General features: G+C 40.8%; 1 protein-coding gene across 1 annotated transcript in view; it reads left to right on the top strand.

The window, feature by feature from the left end:
* The window catches only part of RYR2 (ryanodine receptor 2), a 776,922-nt gene that overhangs the window by 522,499 nt on the left and 239,491 nt on the right, over positions 1 to 14,932 (top strand). The window contains exon 29 of the mRNA XM_062210679.1: positions 1,968 to 2,142. Within this exon, the coding sequence (XP_062066663.1) occupies positions 1,968 to 2,142 (175 nt within the window). The remainder of the gene's footprint in view (positions 1 to 1,967; positions 2,143 to 14,932) is intronic.

Here is a 14,932-nt window from a genome sequence, read left to right as displayed (position 1 = left end):
ACCGATTCCTGTCCCAGCTGTTCGTCTTCCAATCCAGCTCTCTGCTATGGCCTAGGAAAGCAGTGGAAGATGGCCCAGGTGCTTGGATCCTTGCACTTGCATGGGAAACCTGGAAGAAGCTCCTGGTTTCAGAACAGTCTAGTTCCGGCCCTTAAAGCCATTTGGGGAGTGAACCAGGAGATGGAACACCTTTCTCTCTTTCTCTCCATCTGTATTTCTACTTCTCAAATAAATAAAATCTTAGGAAAAAAAAAAATAAAGCCATTAAAATCCCCGTTAGCCCAATCAGAGCAGAAGGAAGAAAGGATTTTCAGTTTAGGTACAGGGATAGGGTTGATGGTTAGTGGATTCTGGGTCTTGATGCCTTTTGATAACTAATTAATTTCTTAAAAAGTACAATATGTTCTTTGAGAGGAAGCCTGTAATCATTTTGCCTTAGTGACTATGTAAAATTCAATATGAATTCACCATGAAAGTGATGTTTAACCATAATGTTAAAAGATTTACTTGAATAAATAATTGCTGTAACTACTTTTGTGCTTATATGTTACTGGAGTAGGGGCCAGCACTGTGGCGTAACCAGTAAAGGCACTGCCTGCAATGCTGGCATCCTGTACAGGCTCTATCTAGTTCCTGTCCTGGCTGCTCTACTTCCTATCCAGCTTCCTAATAATGGCCTGGGAAAAGCAGCAGTAATGGTCCAAATGTTCGGGCCCCTGCCACCCACATGGGAGACCTGGAGGAAGCTCCTGGCTCTTGGCTTTGGCCTGGCTCAGCCCTGGCCATTGCAGCCATCTGAGGAGTGAACCAGCAAATGGAAAATCTCTTTCTCCCCATCTCTTTCTCTGTCTCTTTCTTTCCTTCTCTCTATTTATAACTCTTACAAATAAATAAATAAGTAAATATATCTTTTTTTTTTTTTTTTTTTTTTTTTTTGGACAGGCAGAGTGGATAGTGAGAGAGAGAGACAGAGAGAAAGGTCTTCCTTTTGCTGTTGGTTCACCCTCCAATGGCCGCTGCGGCCAGCTCATCTCGCTGATCCAAAGCCAGGAGCCAGGTGCTTCTCCTGGTCTCCCATGTGGGTGCAGGGCCCAAGCACTTAGGCCATCCTCCACTGCACTCCCGGGCCATAGCAGAGAGCTGGCCTGGAAGAGGGGCAACCGGGATAGAATCCAGTGTCCCAACCGGGACTAAAACCCGGTGTGCTGGCGCCGCAAGGTGGAGGATTAGCCTGTTAAGCCACTGCGCCGGCCAGTAAATATATCTTTAAAAAATTTGTGGAATATACTATAGGCCCAAAAATCACATTTATGAAAATTATGTTTCAAGTGTATTTATGAGATTTCACTGATATATGTATATAAAAAAGTTTCTATATCTGATTTTGGCTTGTTATTTCAGCAGATTTCTTAAGAATATTTTTAGGTTTGATTTGAAGCTTTTTTGGTTTTAGTATATAACTGCAATGCTTTTAGATTTTTGTTAAAGGTATCAGTGACATTGGTTCCAAGGTATGGAGTTTTATTTTGAAATAGATGAAAATTAGGTTGTCATTTTAAATGATAAATTCCAACTCCTAATTCTTTTCAGTTCTTGGAATGGAGAAAAATGACCCATATCCTGGGAAGCAATCATTGTAGTGGAAAAAAATAAATTCTAAAGGGACATAGTTTTTCTTCTAATACGAAGTATGTGTAGGTTCAAATTTTTTAGTACTTGCCTCTCAAAATAATGACATAGTGTCATTTGGGTTTTGTCAAGTCTATAGTCTGTGATGTTAATATAAGAGGTTTAGAATTCTCAGCCATCTGTGTAGCTCATTGAACATATCTGCAGACTGTAATGCTCGAGAGTTCCTTCTACCGTTGCCTTGATAGAAGGCACTGATGATGAGTCAGACCAGGAAGGAGAGGGGCGGTGCTATTTTCCTGAGTCACTCTGTGACAAGAGACTTCTCTCCTCCACAGGCCCAGCGGTGGCACCAGGGCAACGAGCACTATGGGCGCTCTTGGCAAGCAGGCGATGTTGTCGGGTGTATGGTTGACATGAATGAACACACCATGATGTTCACACTGAATGGAGAAATCCTTCTTGATGATTCTGGTTCTGAATTGGCTTTCAAGGACTTTGATGTTGGCGATGGTAAGTGTCCTGACTTTTATGTTGTCACGACATTTGCAGCACAATGAAGTAATTTGTTTTCTCCCTTGGTAAAACCAGCCATCTTTGAGGGTGAGAGAGCAGATGGGCTGCAGCTGTAAAAGGCAGGGGCGCCTTGTGGCTGATTTGATCAGATGCCCTGGAAATCACTGTAGCAGAAATGGTAGCTATACCACTTAGCTAGGATTTTGATAAGATGGAAATGGCTTTAATGAGGTGAACAAGAAAAGACATAGCAGGCAAAAGGATAGTTTTCCACAATCATTAAATTTTCTTTCAGAACTTCCTTGATTAATTGGCTGCTTCTAGCCTCTTTCTGACATTTATTTCATGAAAATGGAATGAGAATCTACTGTGAGACTCTCTGCTAGATACTGAGATAGTGAAAGTGAATAAAACCTTCCTGGTTTTGAGGAAATTACGGTTTGCCAGAGGAAGTCCACTGGCATACTTTCTGCTCGGGGGCAAGTTCTGAAGTAAAGAAGTGCAAGTGCTTCTGTAGAAGCACCCTGTACGGAGCAAGCATTTCTGACTTAGGGCTCTGAGGGGACTTTTGAGCAGGGTTGCAAAGGAAAGGCAGAGGGTGTGGTGAAGGCAGGAGAAGGTGTTTGTTCTTCAGAACTGTACTTCAGTATGGAGGCCATTGGGCACATGGGTTATTGAAATTTAAATTAATTTAAATTAAATAATGGTAAAAACTGAGTTCCTTACTCATACTAGCTACATTATAAGTACATGAGGACTGGATGGTAGAGATAACATTTCTATCATTGAACTTGGTTTTATATCTTTGTCAAACCTATGTTCAATAATGATATACTATTATACTTCTAGTGATCTATGTTTGTTTTGAAATATACTTTATATGAATCAAATCATCTTTTCATTCGATTATTATATAGAGCCTTTGCCTATGTTTCTGCTGAACTAGGGTCATTTTACTTATTGAATATTTTATTAGGTGGAGCATTAAGCATTTGATTATGATGTAAATTAAAAAGATGTTATCCCCAAAATTAGAAAAGGAAGGAAGGAAGAAAAACAAACAGAGGGGAGGGAAAGAGGAAGAAAAGTATCATTATATATATATATATTTGACAGGCAGAGTCAGACAGTGAGAGAGAGAGACAGAAAGGTCTTTCTTCCATTGGTTCACCCCCCAAATGGCTGCTGTGGCTGGCGTGCTGTGCCGATCCGAAGCCAGGAGCCAGGTGCTTCCTCCTGGTCTCCCATGTGGGTGCAGGGCCCAAGCACTTGGGCCATCCTCAACTGCCTTCCCGGGCCACAGCAGAGAGCTGGACTGGAAGAGGAGCAATCGGGACAGAACAGGCACCCCAACCGGGACTAGAACCCGGAGTGCGGGCACCACAGGTGGAGGATTAGCCTAGTGAGCCGCAGTGCCGGCCATATCATTATATTTTTAGAATTGTATCTGAACTACATTGAATCTGTTCTCTTTTTATTCATATCACATTAACATGGGAATTGTGTTGTAGCAATTATCATACCTTTGCTATGACCCTGAGAATCTAATGTATTAATGAATTCCTAACATAAAGTATAGAATGGTATCCTGTCCAATATAGTTATTTCTCAAAAATATTTAAAAAAAAGGAAAGGAAATCGCAAACCTTGTTAAAAAATTGAAGCAGTCATCCTGTTAACCTGTTAAATCTAGGTGAAGATCACCTTGCAGCTCATTCTTGGTGAGGAAAGAGCTGTTCCACAAAGCTACAGGCAGAACGCTTCGAAGACATTTCTCATATCTTCCCCAAAAAGAAACTGTGCTATCCTTCAGTGACCACAGACTTTATCATAAAGTCATATACTAACTGAACAAAGAAGAAATTGCTGAGAAACATTGGCCTTTGATATTAGAGCAAGACCCCTTCATTATCTCAATATTTTCTGTAAGATTAGGACTAATCCAAAAGATTATGATTTATGTGGTCAAGATTATGAGCATTGTTGAGTTACTCACTGATACACTTTAGAGAGTCTCAATTCTATTTGGCTTTTTTATTTTTAATCTCTTCGAATATCTTTAGGAAAAGCAAAAGGTTTCACTGAAACTTCATTTTTAGACGATCCATCTGAGGGAGGGAGAGAGGAAAGTATTATCATATTCTTCCAATCAGATCTATGAAATACATGAAATCTGTCCTCTTTATATTAATATATTTTTTTAAATGTAAGAAATAAATGTAAAAAATGAGAGGCCAGCACTGTGGCATAGCGGATAAGGCTGCCGTCTGCAGTACCAGCATCCCATATGGGTGCCAGTTTGAGTCCTGGCTGCTCCACTTCTGATCTAGCTCTCTGCTATGGCCTGGGAAAGCAGTGGAAGGTGGCCCAAGTCCTTGGTCCCCTGCTCCCATGTGGGAGACCCAGAATAGGCTCCTGACTCCTAGCCTCAGACCAGCCCAGTGCAGGCCATTGCAGCCATTTGGGGAGTGAACCAGCAGATGGAAGACCTCCCTCTCTCTCTCTACCTCTACCTCTACCTCTACCTCTCCTCTCTCTAACTTTCTCTCTGACTTTCAAATTAAATAAATAAATCTTTAAAAAAAAATTAAATGAAAAAGGAAGATCTTCTCTCAGCCTGAAGTTTTGATGAAGTGTTGGGGTGGAGAACACTTCCTCAGCATCATCCTCTATTCCCCATCTTTTATCTGTCCCAGACTTCCGGGGAAGGAAGAGTCCCGCAGGGAGTGGTTTAAGCTGCTCCTTGTTATGAGGAGAAATAAGCTTTAACTTGGTGAGATTTGGGTTGGGTTATATCTGTTTGCTCCAGGACTAAGAATTGGATATCAGCCTAGAGAAAAGAAGCTAGGAAGCCCAGCCAGTGGTTTTGAAAGAAAAAGAAATGGAAATCTTACAGTTCATAGAGGATCCAGCCCTGAATACCAAAAAGCAAGCAAACAAATGAAAAGTCAGGATGAGTCTCAAATACCAGTTTGTAAAAAATGGTACATTTTCTTTGCCTGTGCTCTCTTCTCTGCTCCATGAAGTTAATTTATTTCTTAAAGCACATTCATGTGACAGATTTCCACAGGTCAAGGAAGTGTTATTAATTTCAGTAGGAAATTATACCATTCACGAGTCTGTAAATTAAACCTCACTTGTAATGATGCTATTTTCCACTAAAATTATGTCAATAAATAGTTAACATAGTTTCTCTAATTTAAAGGCATTCCCTTTTTGGATAGGTCTTCACTTTGTTTACCTGCTCTATTAAAGCTCTTTCATAACTGTCACATACTATAAAATTCAGGCTTCCTCCCAAAGATGCTATAATTATTATTTATATAACTTAATTCTAGTATAAGAAAAGCATTGGAAAACCACTAAAGGTAGAGCTAAAAAACAAACAAACAAACAAACAAACAAAAAAAAAACAAAGTCAAAGGAGCACTGATGAAAACGTGCAGAAGATAGCTCATTTACTTGACACATTGATGTCATTGGAAAACAATGCACAATGCACAGAATTTTTCCTGAGAGAAAACTTCTGCTTCCCACTATTCTGCAAGAAGTTATGCAATATGAGCCAATCCCTACTACTCTGGATATCACTGCATGTCTCACTCTGCTGGTACTTGGCACTTCCTGAAGTGTGCAAAATCCCAGCTATTTTTACTGAAGAGAAAAGAAAAAAGGAAGTGGGAATGCCTGGAAAGGAGTATCAAATGAAATCTCACGCAAAATTAAATACAGGTTCTTCTAACCCAAGGGTTACTTCAGGGCTTCTGGGGACTCAGCAGATGAATCTTCAGTGGAAATACTTGTGCTTGAGTCCAGACAAATGCCAATCTGGTCCATTCCTTTGTTAAAGACTGACTTGTGACCTCCAAATCCTAAAGTTGAAGCTCTAACCCTCAGAGTGACTATATTTGGACATAAGGTCTTTAAATAAGTATTAAGGTTTAACACATGGTCCTGTAGGTGGAGTCCTAATGCATTATGACTTGTGTTGTCCTAAGGAGAGTGAGAGACCCCAGGAATACATGCACACTGAGGTGTGGACATGAGGATACAGCCCAAGTCTGTCATCTGCACACCCAGGAGAGGGACCTCAGGACTTGCTGATATCTTGTTCTTGGACTTATAGCCTCTAGATCATGAGAAAAAAAATTTGTTGTTTAAGCCACTGAGTCTATAATACTTTTTTTATGGCAGCCCTAGCAAATGAATATACCACCTTTTGTACATTTATAAATCTGCTAATCTAATAATATTCTCAATTTACTCTTATGGAGGGCCTCTTATTACCAGTAGTTTGTAGAGGTGATTATTTCCTTTAAAACAAGTAAGAGAGTCATTTAAAATTTTGCTACATGGTGGGCATTTTGGCACATCAGATTAAGTCACTGCTTTGGATGCCTGCATCCCATATCAGAGTATCTGGTTCACTTCTTGGCCTGCTCTGCTTCCAGTCAGCATTCCTGCCAGTATGTTTGGGAAGGCAGCAGATAGTGGCTGAAGTACTTATTCCCTACCACCCACATGGGAGACCTGGATGGAGTTGTGGGCTCCTGGCTTCATCCTGGCTATTGCAGGCATTTGGAAGTGAACTAGCAGATGGAATGTTTCTCTTTCTTTTCTTTTCTTTCTTTTTCTTTTTTTTTTTTTTTTTGGACAGGCAGAATGGACAGTAGAGGGAGACAGAGAGAAAGGTCTTCCTTTTTGCCATTGGTTCACCCTCCAATGGCCGCCATGGTAGGCGCGCTGCGGCCGGCGCACCGCGCTGTTCCGATGGCAGGAGCCAGGTGCTTCTCCTGGTCTCCCACGGGGTGCAGGACCCAAGCACTTGGGCCATCCTCCACTGCACTCCCTGGCCACAGCAGAGAGCTGGCCTGGAAGAGGGGCAACCGGGACAGGATCGGCGCCCCGACCGGGACTAGAACCCGGTATGCCGGCGCCGCAAGGCGGAGGGTTAGCCTACTGAGCCACGGCGCCGGCGTCTTTCTCTTTCTGTCTCTCCCTCTTTCTGTGACTCTGCCTTTCACATTAACAAACAAGCAAATATTTTCCTAAAAGATCTTGCCACATGGTGCATGGTGAAAGAATAGTAATTTACATCTGGAGATTACCTGCATTTGTAAAGTATGTTATAGGTACCTCTCTGGCCGTGTTTATGTGCCTCAGTCCACTGGAGTCCTTTGCAGCTTGTCAACTCTTCTGTATGCAAAGACCTTCTTAGGGCCTTCAGGTTCTACACACATAACAATTATAATAAAATCCAGAAATGAAGCTTTTCATTCTTTATCGGCCTCCTGAAAGGACAATGAGCAAAACTTAATTCCTAGTGTTATGAGACCTCATGGAATTCCTTTCCATGGGAGAAAAATGAATGAATATTTTTATAATTAAAATAATTGCATAGCTAAAGGCAGAAAAGACCTTTAATAAAAAAGGGACGGAAAACTTTCTGTGTTTTGACTTGATCATGCTGCTTTTTTGGTAAAAAAAAGAGAAAAGAGGAGCTTCTGGTGTGCGGTAGTAGATTAAGTTGCTGCTTATGATGCTAACATCACATATTGGCATGCCAGTTGGAGTCTAGGCCACTCCACTTCCCATCCAGGTTCCTGGTAATGCACGTGGGAAGGCAGTGGAAGATGACCCAAGTACTTGGGTCACTGCCATCCATGTGGGAGACCCAGATAGAATTCTGGGCTCTTGGCTTTGGCCTGGCTCATTGTGGACATTTGGGGAGTAAATCAGTACATAGAATCAATCTCTCTCTCTCTCTCTCTCTGTGTGTGTGTGTGTATTTGTGTGTTCCCCCATCCAGTCATTCTGCCTTTCAAATAAATAAAAAGACCTTTAGAAAATGGAACCAGGCTTAGAACTGTCATTCAATACTTACTGTATTCTGTGTACCCTCATTTGAAACTGCAGCTCTTAGATGGATGAATGTGAGGGGATTATCCACAAGAGTGCTTTTCAACATGGATGAAGGCTGCACCATCCCCAAAGCCCACCTCCTTGGTCCTACCATAACACCTGAGGTTCCCATCAGCAGCATAACTTTGTGTAACTACTGTCATGATATGTAATTGGGAAAGCAACTTATTACTGTGATTTCCTGACTTAAAAATAAATGGTTTGCAGAGAAAGGAAGTTAGGATTATAAGGCTGACCTAAACAGTGGGTAAATCCAGCAATCTGGTTCTGAAAATAATTCTTTTGTTACCTTGTGAAAATAGCCTATTTTCATTATTTTAAAATAAAAGCACTGGGGCAGATATTTGGCCTGGCGGGTAAGACGCTGGTTAAGACACCTGTGTCCTATAACAAGTCCTATATTCAAGTGCCAGCCCACTTCTGATGCCGCTTCCTGCCATTGCACATCTGGGGAGGCAGCAGTGATGGGTCAAGTGATCAAGATCATGCCACCCACATGGGAAACCCAGATTGAATTCCTGGCTTCCAACTTTGGCCCCACTGGGGGCCTGTTGCAGGCGATGGGGTAGTGAGCCAGCAGATAGGAGCTCTCTGCTTTCCTTTTCCTTGCCTCTCTCAATAAATACATAAATACTAGCACTAATTGGAGATGACCTGTTCATGCCTCTTCCAGTCCTAAAGGTACCCAAAATCTAAAGCAAGTGATTTTTGCTTTTGTTTTAAACTTCCTGTTGGCATTATTTTATTCTTATTTATTCTTAAGGAGAGAGAGTGAGACAGAAAGAGCTTCTGTCTACTGGTTCACTCCCAAGTACCTGCAACAAGTAGGGCCAGGCTGCCTGCCTGAGGCTAGGAGGTAGAAACTCAATCCAAGTTTGCCCTGTTGAGTGGCAGGGAATCCAATTACTTGAGACATCACCTGTTGACTCTCAGCTTCTGCTTCTCAAAAAGCTAGAATTGGAAGCCAGGAATTGAACCCAGGCACTCCAATGTGGAATTAGGACATCTTAGCCAGCATTTTAACTGCTAGACCAAATGCCCACACCATTATCAGAATTCTTGATTCAAATTTTGACATCCATCTAGCTACCTGTAGACAGTAGCCAAATGATTTAACATATTAGTTGTTTCCTCCTTTGGAAAAATGGGTTTAATATTAAATAAGAAATGAAAAATTACTTATATATTTTTTAGCAAATAGAAGGCCAGGGACACACAAAAAAATCCAATTTACATTTTATTAAAATATTGGCCTTTCTGTCTGCCTTTTAGCCATTTGGTTTGGGTTATTCACATGAATTCCTGTCTGTATTTCAGAAATGTTCATGTCTTAGGAAAGCGGGAGTGCTTGTGATCTGCTCTATGTTCTTTTTGGTGTAGCCCCAGTGACAGATTTCATGCCTGTATTTCGCCCCCACACCCTTGACTGCCAGCTCCTTGGTTGGACTTGGGTACTCATCTCACATCCTTCTGCTTTGGAGCAGGAAAGCTCGTCAACAGAGAAAGTTAAAATTTACTGAAGCCATCTGTCTTTCGTTGGAGGAAGCAACCTAGCCATAAGTTGTAGCTACTGTTTTAACAGACTTACGATAGTTAGGGTGGATTTGGCTTAGGCCCAAGTAACCAATTGGGCTCATCGGCACAATTTAAGATCCACTGCCAGGAAGAAAACTTTCCTTAGATAGTGTCAGGCTATGTTATTTGCAGGGTGTCAACTAAGGTAACTGGGATAGAAGATTGAGAACAGACAGGATAGGAACGTAGGACCAAATTTTTACATATGCTAGGGGTATATGTATGTTTTTTGGATGGTGTATTTTACATATGCTGGATGTATGCATTTGTTTTATTGGGATGAAAGATTTATGTATTTTGTCTATCTCATACTAATAATTTAAATTTTATTATCTTTTGCTATGGAACAAGGATTAAGAGGGATGTCATTTATCAACCCATCTTTTTCAATATGTAACAAACTTTCAGTCATTTCTGGACATTTCCCATTCAGGTTCCTGGTAATGCACCTGTGAAGGCAGTAGAAGATGACCCAAGTCATCAACTTCTTTTTTTGTTTATTATCTGTATTTTGTACTCAGAGGCAAGCTCCAGAATGTCAGGGCTTCTTCTTGATTCTGTTCACAGTAGTATCCCCACTATGTAGAACAATGCCTGGAATATGACATGTGTTCATTAAATATCACTGAATGGAGGCATCTGATACTTTGAGGGGAGGGACAATGGAGCAGGCATTGGCAAACTAAGACCTGAGGGCCAAATCTAGCACAATTTGTGATTTTTGTAAATAAAGTTTTATTGAAACACAGCCACACTCTTTGTTTACACACTGCATTGGGGCTGCATTTGTATTACAAATCAGAGTTGCCTTGTTATAGCAAAGACCATAAGGCCCACAAAACCTGAAATCTATACTATGTGTCCTTACAGAAGTTTGCTAAGGCCTGGCTATGGACCTTGGAATCTACCAAACTTGAGTTCATTGCTGGGAACTATGATTACTATCTCATTGAATGGTTTGGAGGGTTCACTGAGATGAAGTATCAGATAAACACTTGTGGGGTGGTGCTTAACAGGTTTTGTAGCACAGCCTATAAAGATACCAATCCATACTGGGTTGCCAGTTTGAGTCCGAGATGTTCTGCTTTCATTCTACCTCCCTGTTAATATGCCTGGGCAGAAGTGAGTGATGGCTCCAGCACTTGAGTTCTGGCCACCCACGTAGGAGACCTGGATGTTGATCTGCTCTTGGCTTCAGCCTGGCTAAGCCCTTTCACTCTGTCTTTCAAATAAATGAATGACTGAGTGAATGAATGAATCTTTTTTTTTCATTTATTAAACTTTTATTTAATGAATACAAATTTCCAGAGTACAGCTTATGGGTTACAATGGCTTCCCCCCTCCCATAACTTCCCTCCCACCCGCAACCCTCCCCTTTCCCGCTCCCTCTCCCCTTCCATTCACATCAAGATTCATTTTCAATTCTCTTTATATACAGATCAGTTTAGTATATATTAAGTAAAGATTTCAACAGTTTGCCCCCATATAGCAACACAAAATGAAAAAATACTGTTGGAGTACTAGTTATAGCAGAATGAATGAATCTTAAAAAGAGATAAAAACTTATGAAATGTTATATACTAATATGGAGTCATATAAATTGGGTATTGACTTTATTGTTGGCATCTTCATTCAGGACACTGTGCCAAATACTGCGCAAATGGAGGTGACTGAGGCTTGGCCCTTTTTCCATATGGTGGCTGAGCAGTACCTGTGGTTTTTCTCTTTGATTTCCTTTGACTCTGTTGCTTTCTGATTATTTCTACTGCATATAAGCTAATTTTAAAAAGTAATTTTTAGAAATATTGATTCATTATTTTAGCAGTTAATAAAACTGATTTCAAAAATAAGAATATGATTCAATTTTACTGTCAAGTTATACTTGATTTAAATCAGAATAAAAATCTTCTACTTATCAGTGCATTTGCATATTTTGTGGTAGAGTTTGGGGCATTCCCTATCAGAGTGTCTGAGTTCAGGTCCTTGCTCTGCTTTCAGCTACAGCTTCCTGCTAATGCTCACCCTGGGAGGCTTCAGATGTTGATCCAGTAGTTGGGTCCCTGACACACACATAGGAGGCCCAGATTGAGTTACTGGCTCCTTGGCATTTGGGAGTGAACTACTGGATGAGCTCTATCTGTGTCTATGTCTTCAAAAAAATTAAAATTATTTAATTAAAAAATTTCCTTCCATATCCATTTAATAGGGACCAAAAAAATAAAGATATTATCTACTGCTATAATTGATGTAAGCTAATGAAGAAATGTATTTGTTTATTATAAAAGTAATATTAAATACCTTAAAAAAGAGTATAATGAAAATATACATATATTCCTGCCACTCAGAAGAATTTTTAATATATTTCCCTACCACTTGAAGCAAGATATTATAAAAATAATTTTCCCTAATCTTTTTAATTTAATGTTGTAGAATTGTCTAAAGGTATAACAACATTTTATTTTATTTATTTTAAGATTTTTTTATTTGTTTAAAAGGTCGTTACAGAGGGAGGAGGGACACAGAGAGTGAGATCTGCTGGTTTACTCCCCAGATGGCCACAATGGCAAGGGCTGGGCCAGGCCAAAGCCAGAAGCCAAGAGCTTCATCTGGGTCCCTTATGTGGGTGCAGGGGCCCAAGTACTTAGGCTATCACCTGCTGCTTTCCTAGATTCATTAGCAAGGAGCTGAATCAGAAGTAAAGCAACCGTGACATGAATTGGTGCCCATATGGGATGCTGGTGTTGCAGGTGGTGGCATAACCTGCTATACCACAACACTGGCCCCAACCTTTAAACATTTCTAAATCTTCCAAATGTCTTATTTTGGAAATGCCAGTCTTTCAGAAAAGTGCAGGAATAGTACAGTATCACTGTTATACCTTTCACCTGGAATAGTCAGTTGTTTTTATTTTGTCATGGTAGTTCTCTCTACCATTTTATTTTGGTAACCCTAAAGATTATTTTTAATGGTTGCTTGTATGTAATCTTCTGTATGTGATGTAGCTAACCATTCTCTGGTTAAGGAGAGATTAGTTTCTTCTTTTTTTTTTTTTTCAACTTAAAATTAGTTTAATGAGCAGCCATTCTAGACATATGCATGCACGATTTCACTTTAGAACCATGACCCTATGGATGGCTGTTACTGAAAAAAGGGTTAAAGTTTAGAGAATTCAGATAACTTTCTGAAGGCCAAAAAGCTAGTATGGTAGAGCTAAGGCTAGAATCTGGGGCTGTTGGACTCTGTTGTTTTTTTTTTTTTTTAATTTTATTATCATTATTATTTTTTTGACAGGCAGAGTGGACAGTGAAAGAGAGAGAGACAGAGAGAAAGGTCTTCCTTTGCCATTGGTTCACCCTCCAATGGCCGCTGCGACCGGTGCACCATGCTGATCTGATGGCAGGAGCCAGGTGCTTCTCCTGGTCTCCAATGTGGGTGCAGGGCCCAAGCACTTGGGCCATCCTCCACTGCACTCCTGAGCCATAGCAGAGAGCTGGCCTGGAAGAGGGGCAACCAGGATAGAATCCGGCGCCCTGACCGGGACTAGAACCTGGTGTGCTGGCGCCGCAGGTGGAGGATTAGCCCATTGAGCCTCGGCGCTGGCTGAACTCTGTTTTTTTTAATCACTTCTTTAGTACTGCTTGTCTGCCATTTTCTGAGATGGAAACTCTACAGCAAAACCTCCCTGCCTCTTGCTGTTCCTGCACCCCATCAGATTAGATGGGTAACAGTTTCTTTTGGTATCATTTCTTTACTCATCTGTCTTCCCTTTCGTAGACTGTGAATGCTTTTGGCAGGGTCTGGCACATGGCAGCTGCTCCATAAATATTTATACAATAAAGAAACAAATGGTTAAAATTTCTTAATGCTTATTAATAAATTATTTGATATAAATGTAGTTCTAGTTAAATTTGATTACTAGGATTTCTGATCCTGAGCTCAATGAAAACCAAGTTTCAGTGTTAGGACTTGAAGAACATGATGTTTGCACTTATTTATAACCATATCAGTTGTATACATTTCTTTTTGAGGAACATGTATATCCTATTTTTAAATGGAAGCTGCTATTTTTTTTAATAATAAAACACATATTCATGGAAGAAAATGTGTTGGATTGAGAAACAGAAAAACAAACAACAGTGTTAAAAATCCTACCACTCTATGGTGCTGGGAAAACTGGATTTCCACGTGCAGAATCATGAAGCAAGATCCCGACCTTTCACCTTACACAAAAATTCACTCAACATGGATTAAAGACTTAAATCTATGACCCGACACTATCAAATTATTAGAGAGCATTGGAGAAACCCTGCAAGATATAGGTACTGGCAAAGACTTCTTGAAAAGTACCCCAGAAGCACAGGCAGTAAAAGCCAAAATTAACTATTGGGATTGCATCAAATTGAGAAGTTTCTGTACTTCAAAAGAAACAGTCAGGAAAGTGAATAGGAAGCCGACAGAATGGGAAAAAATATTTGTAAACTATGCAACAGATACAGGGTTGATAGCCAGAATCTACAAAGAAATCAAGAAACTCCACGGCTGGCGCCGTGGCTTAACAGGCTAATCCTCTACCTTGCAGCGCCAGCACACCGGGTTCTAGTCCTGGTTGGGGCGCCGGATTCTATTCCGGTTGCCCCTCTTCCGGGCCAGCTCCCTGCTATGGCCCGGGAAGGCAGTGGAGGATGGCCCAAGTCCTTGGGCCCTGCACCCCATGGGAGACCAGGAGAAGCTCCTGGCTCCTGGCTTCGGATCAGCGAGATGTGCTGGCCGCAGCGGCCATTGGAGGGTGAACCAATGGCAAAAAAGAAGACCTTTCTCTCTGTCTCTCTCTCTCACTATCCACTCTGCCTGTCAAAAAAAACAAAACAAAAAAAAAAACAAAAACAAAAACAAAAAAAAACCCCCACAACATCAAAACAAACAACCTACTTAAGAGATGGGCCAAGGACCTAAATAGACATTTTTCAAAAGAGGAAATCCAAATGGCCAACAGACTCATGAAAATATGTTCAGAATCACTAGCTGTCAGGGAATGCAAATCAAAACCACAATGAGGTTTCACCTCAATCCATTTAGAATGGCTCATATTCAGAAATCTACCAACAACAGATGCTGGTGAGGATGTGGGGAGAAAGGGACACTAACCCACTGTTGGTGGGAATGCAAACTGGTTAAGCCACTATTGAAGTCAGTCTGGAGATTTCTCAGAAACCTGAATATAACCTTACCATTCAACCCAGCCATCCCACTCCTTGGAATTTACCCAAAGGAAATTGAATTGACAAACAAA

This window comes from Lepus europaeus, chromosome 14, assembly GCF_033115175.1.
Source record: "Lepus europaeus isolate LE1 chromosome 14, mLepTim1.pri, whole genome shotgun sequence".
NCBI classification, from domain to species: Eukaryota; Metazoa; Chordata; class Mammalia; order Lagomorpha; family Leporidae; genus Lepus; species Lepus europaeus.
Note: the sequence above shows the minus strand (reverse complement) of the source record. Positions and strands in the feature narration are given on the sequence as shown.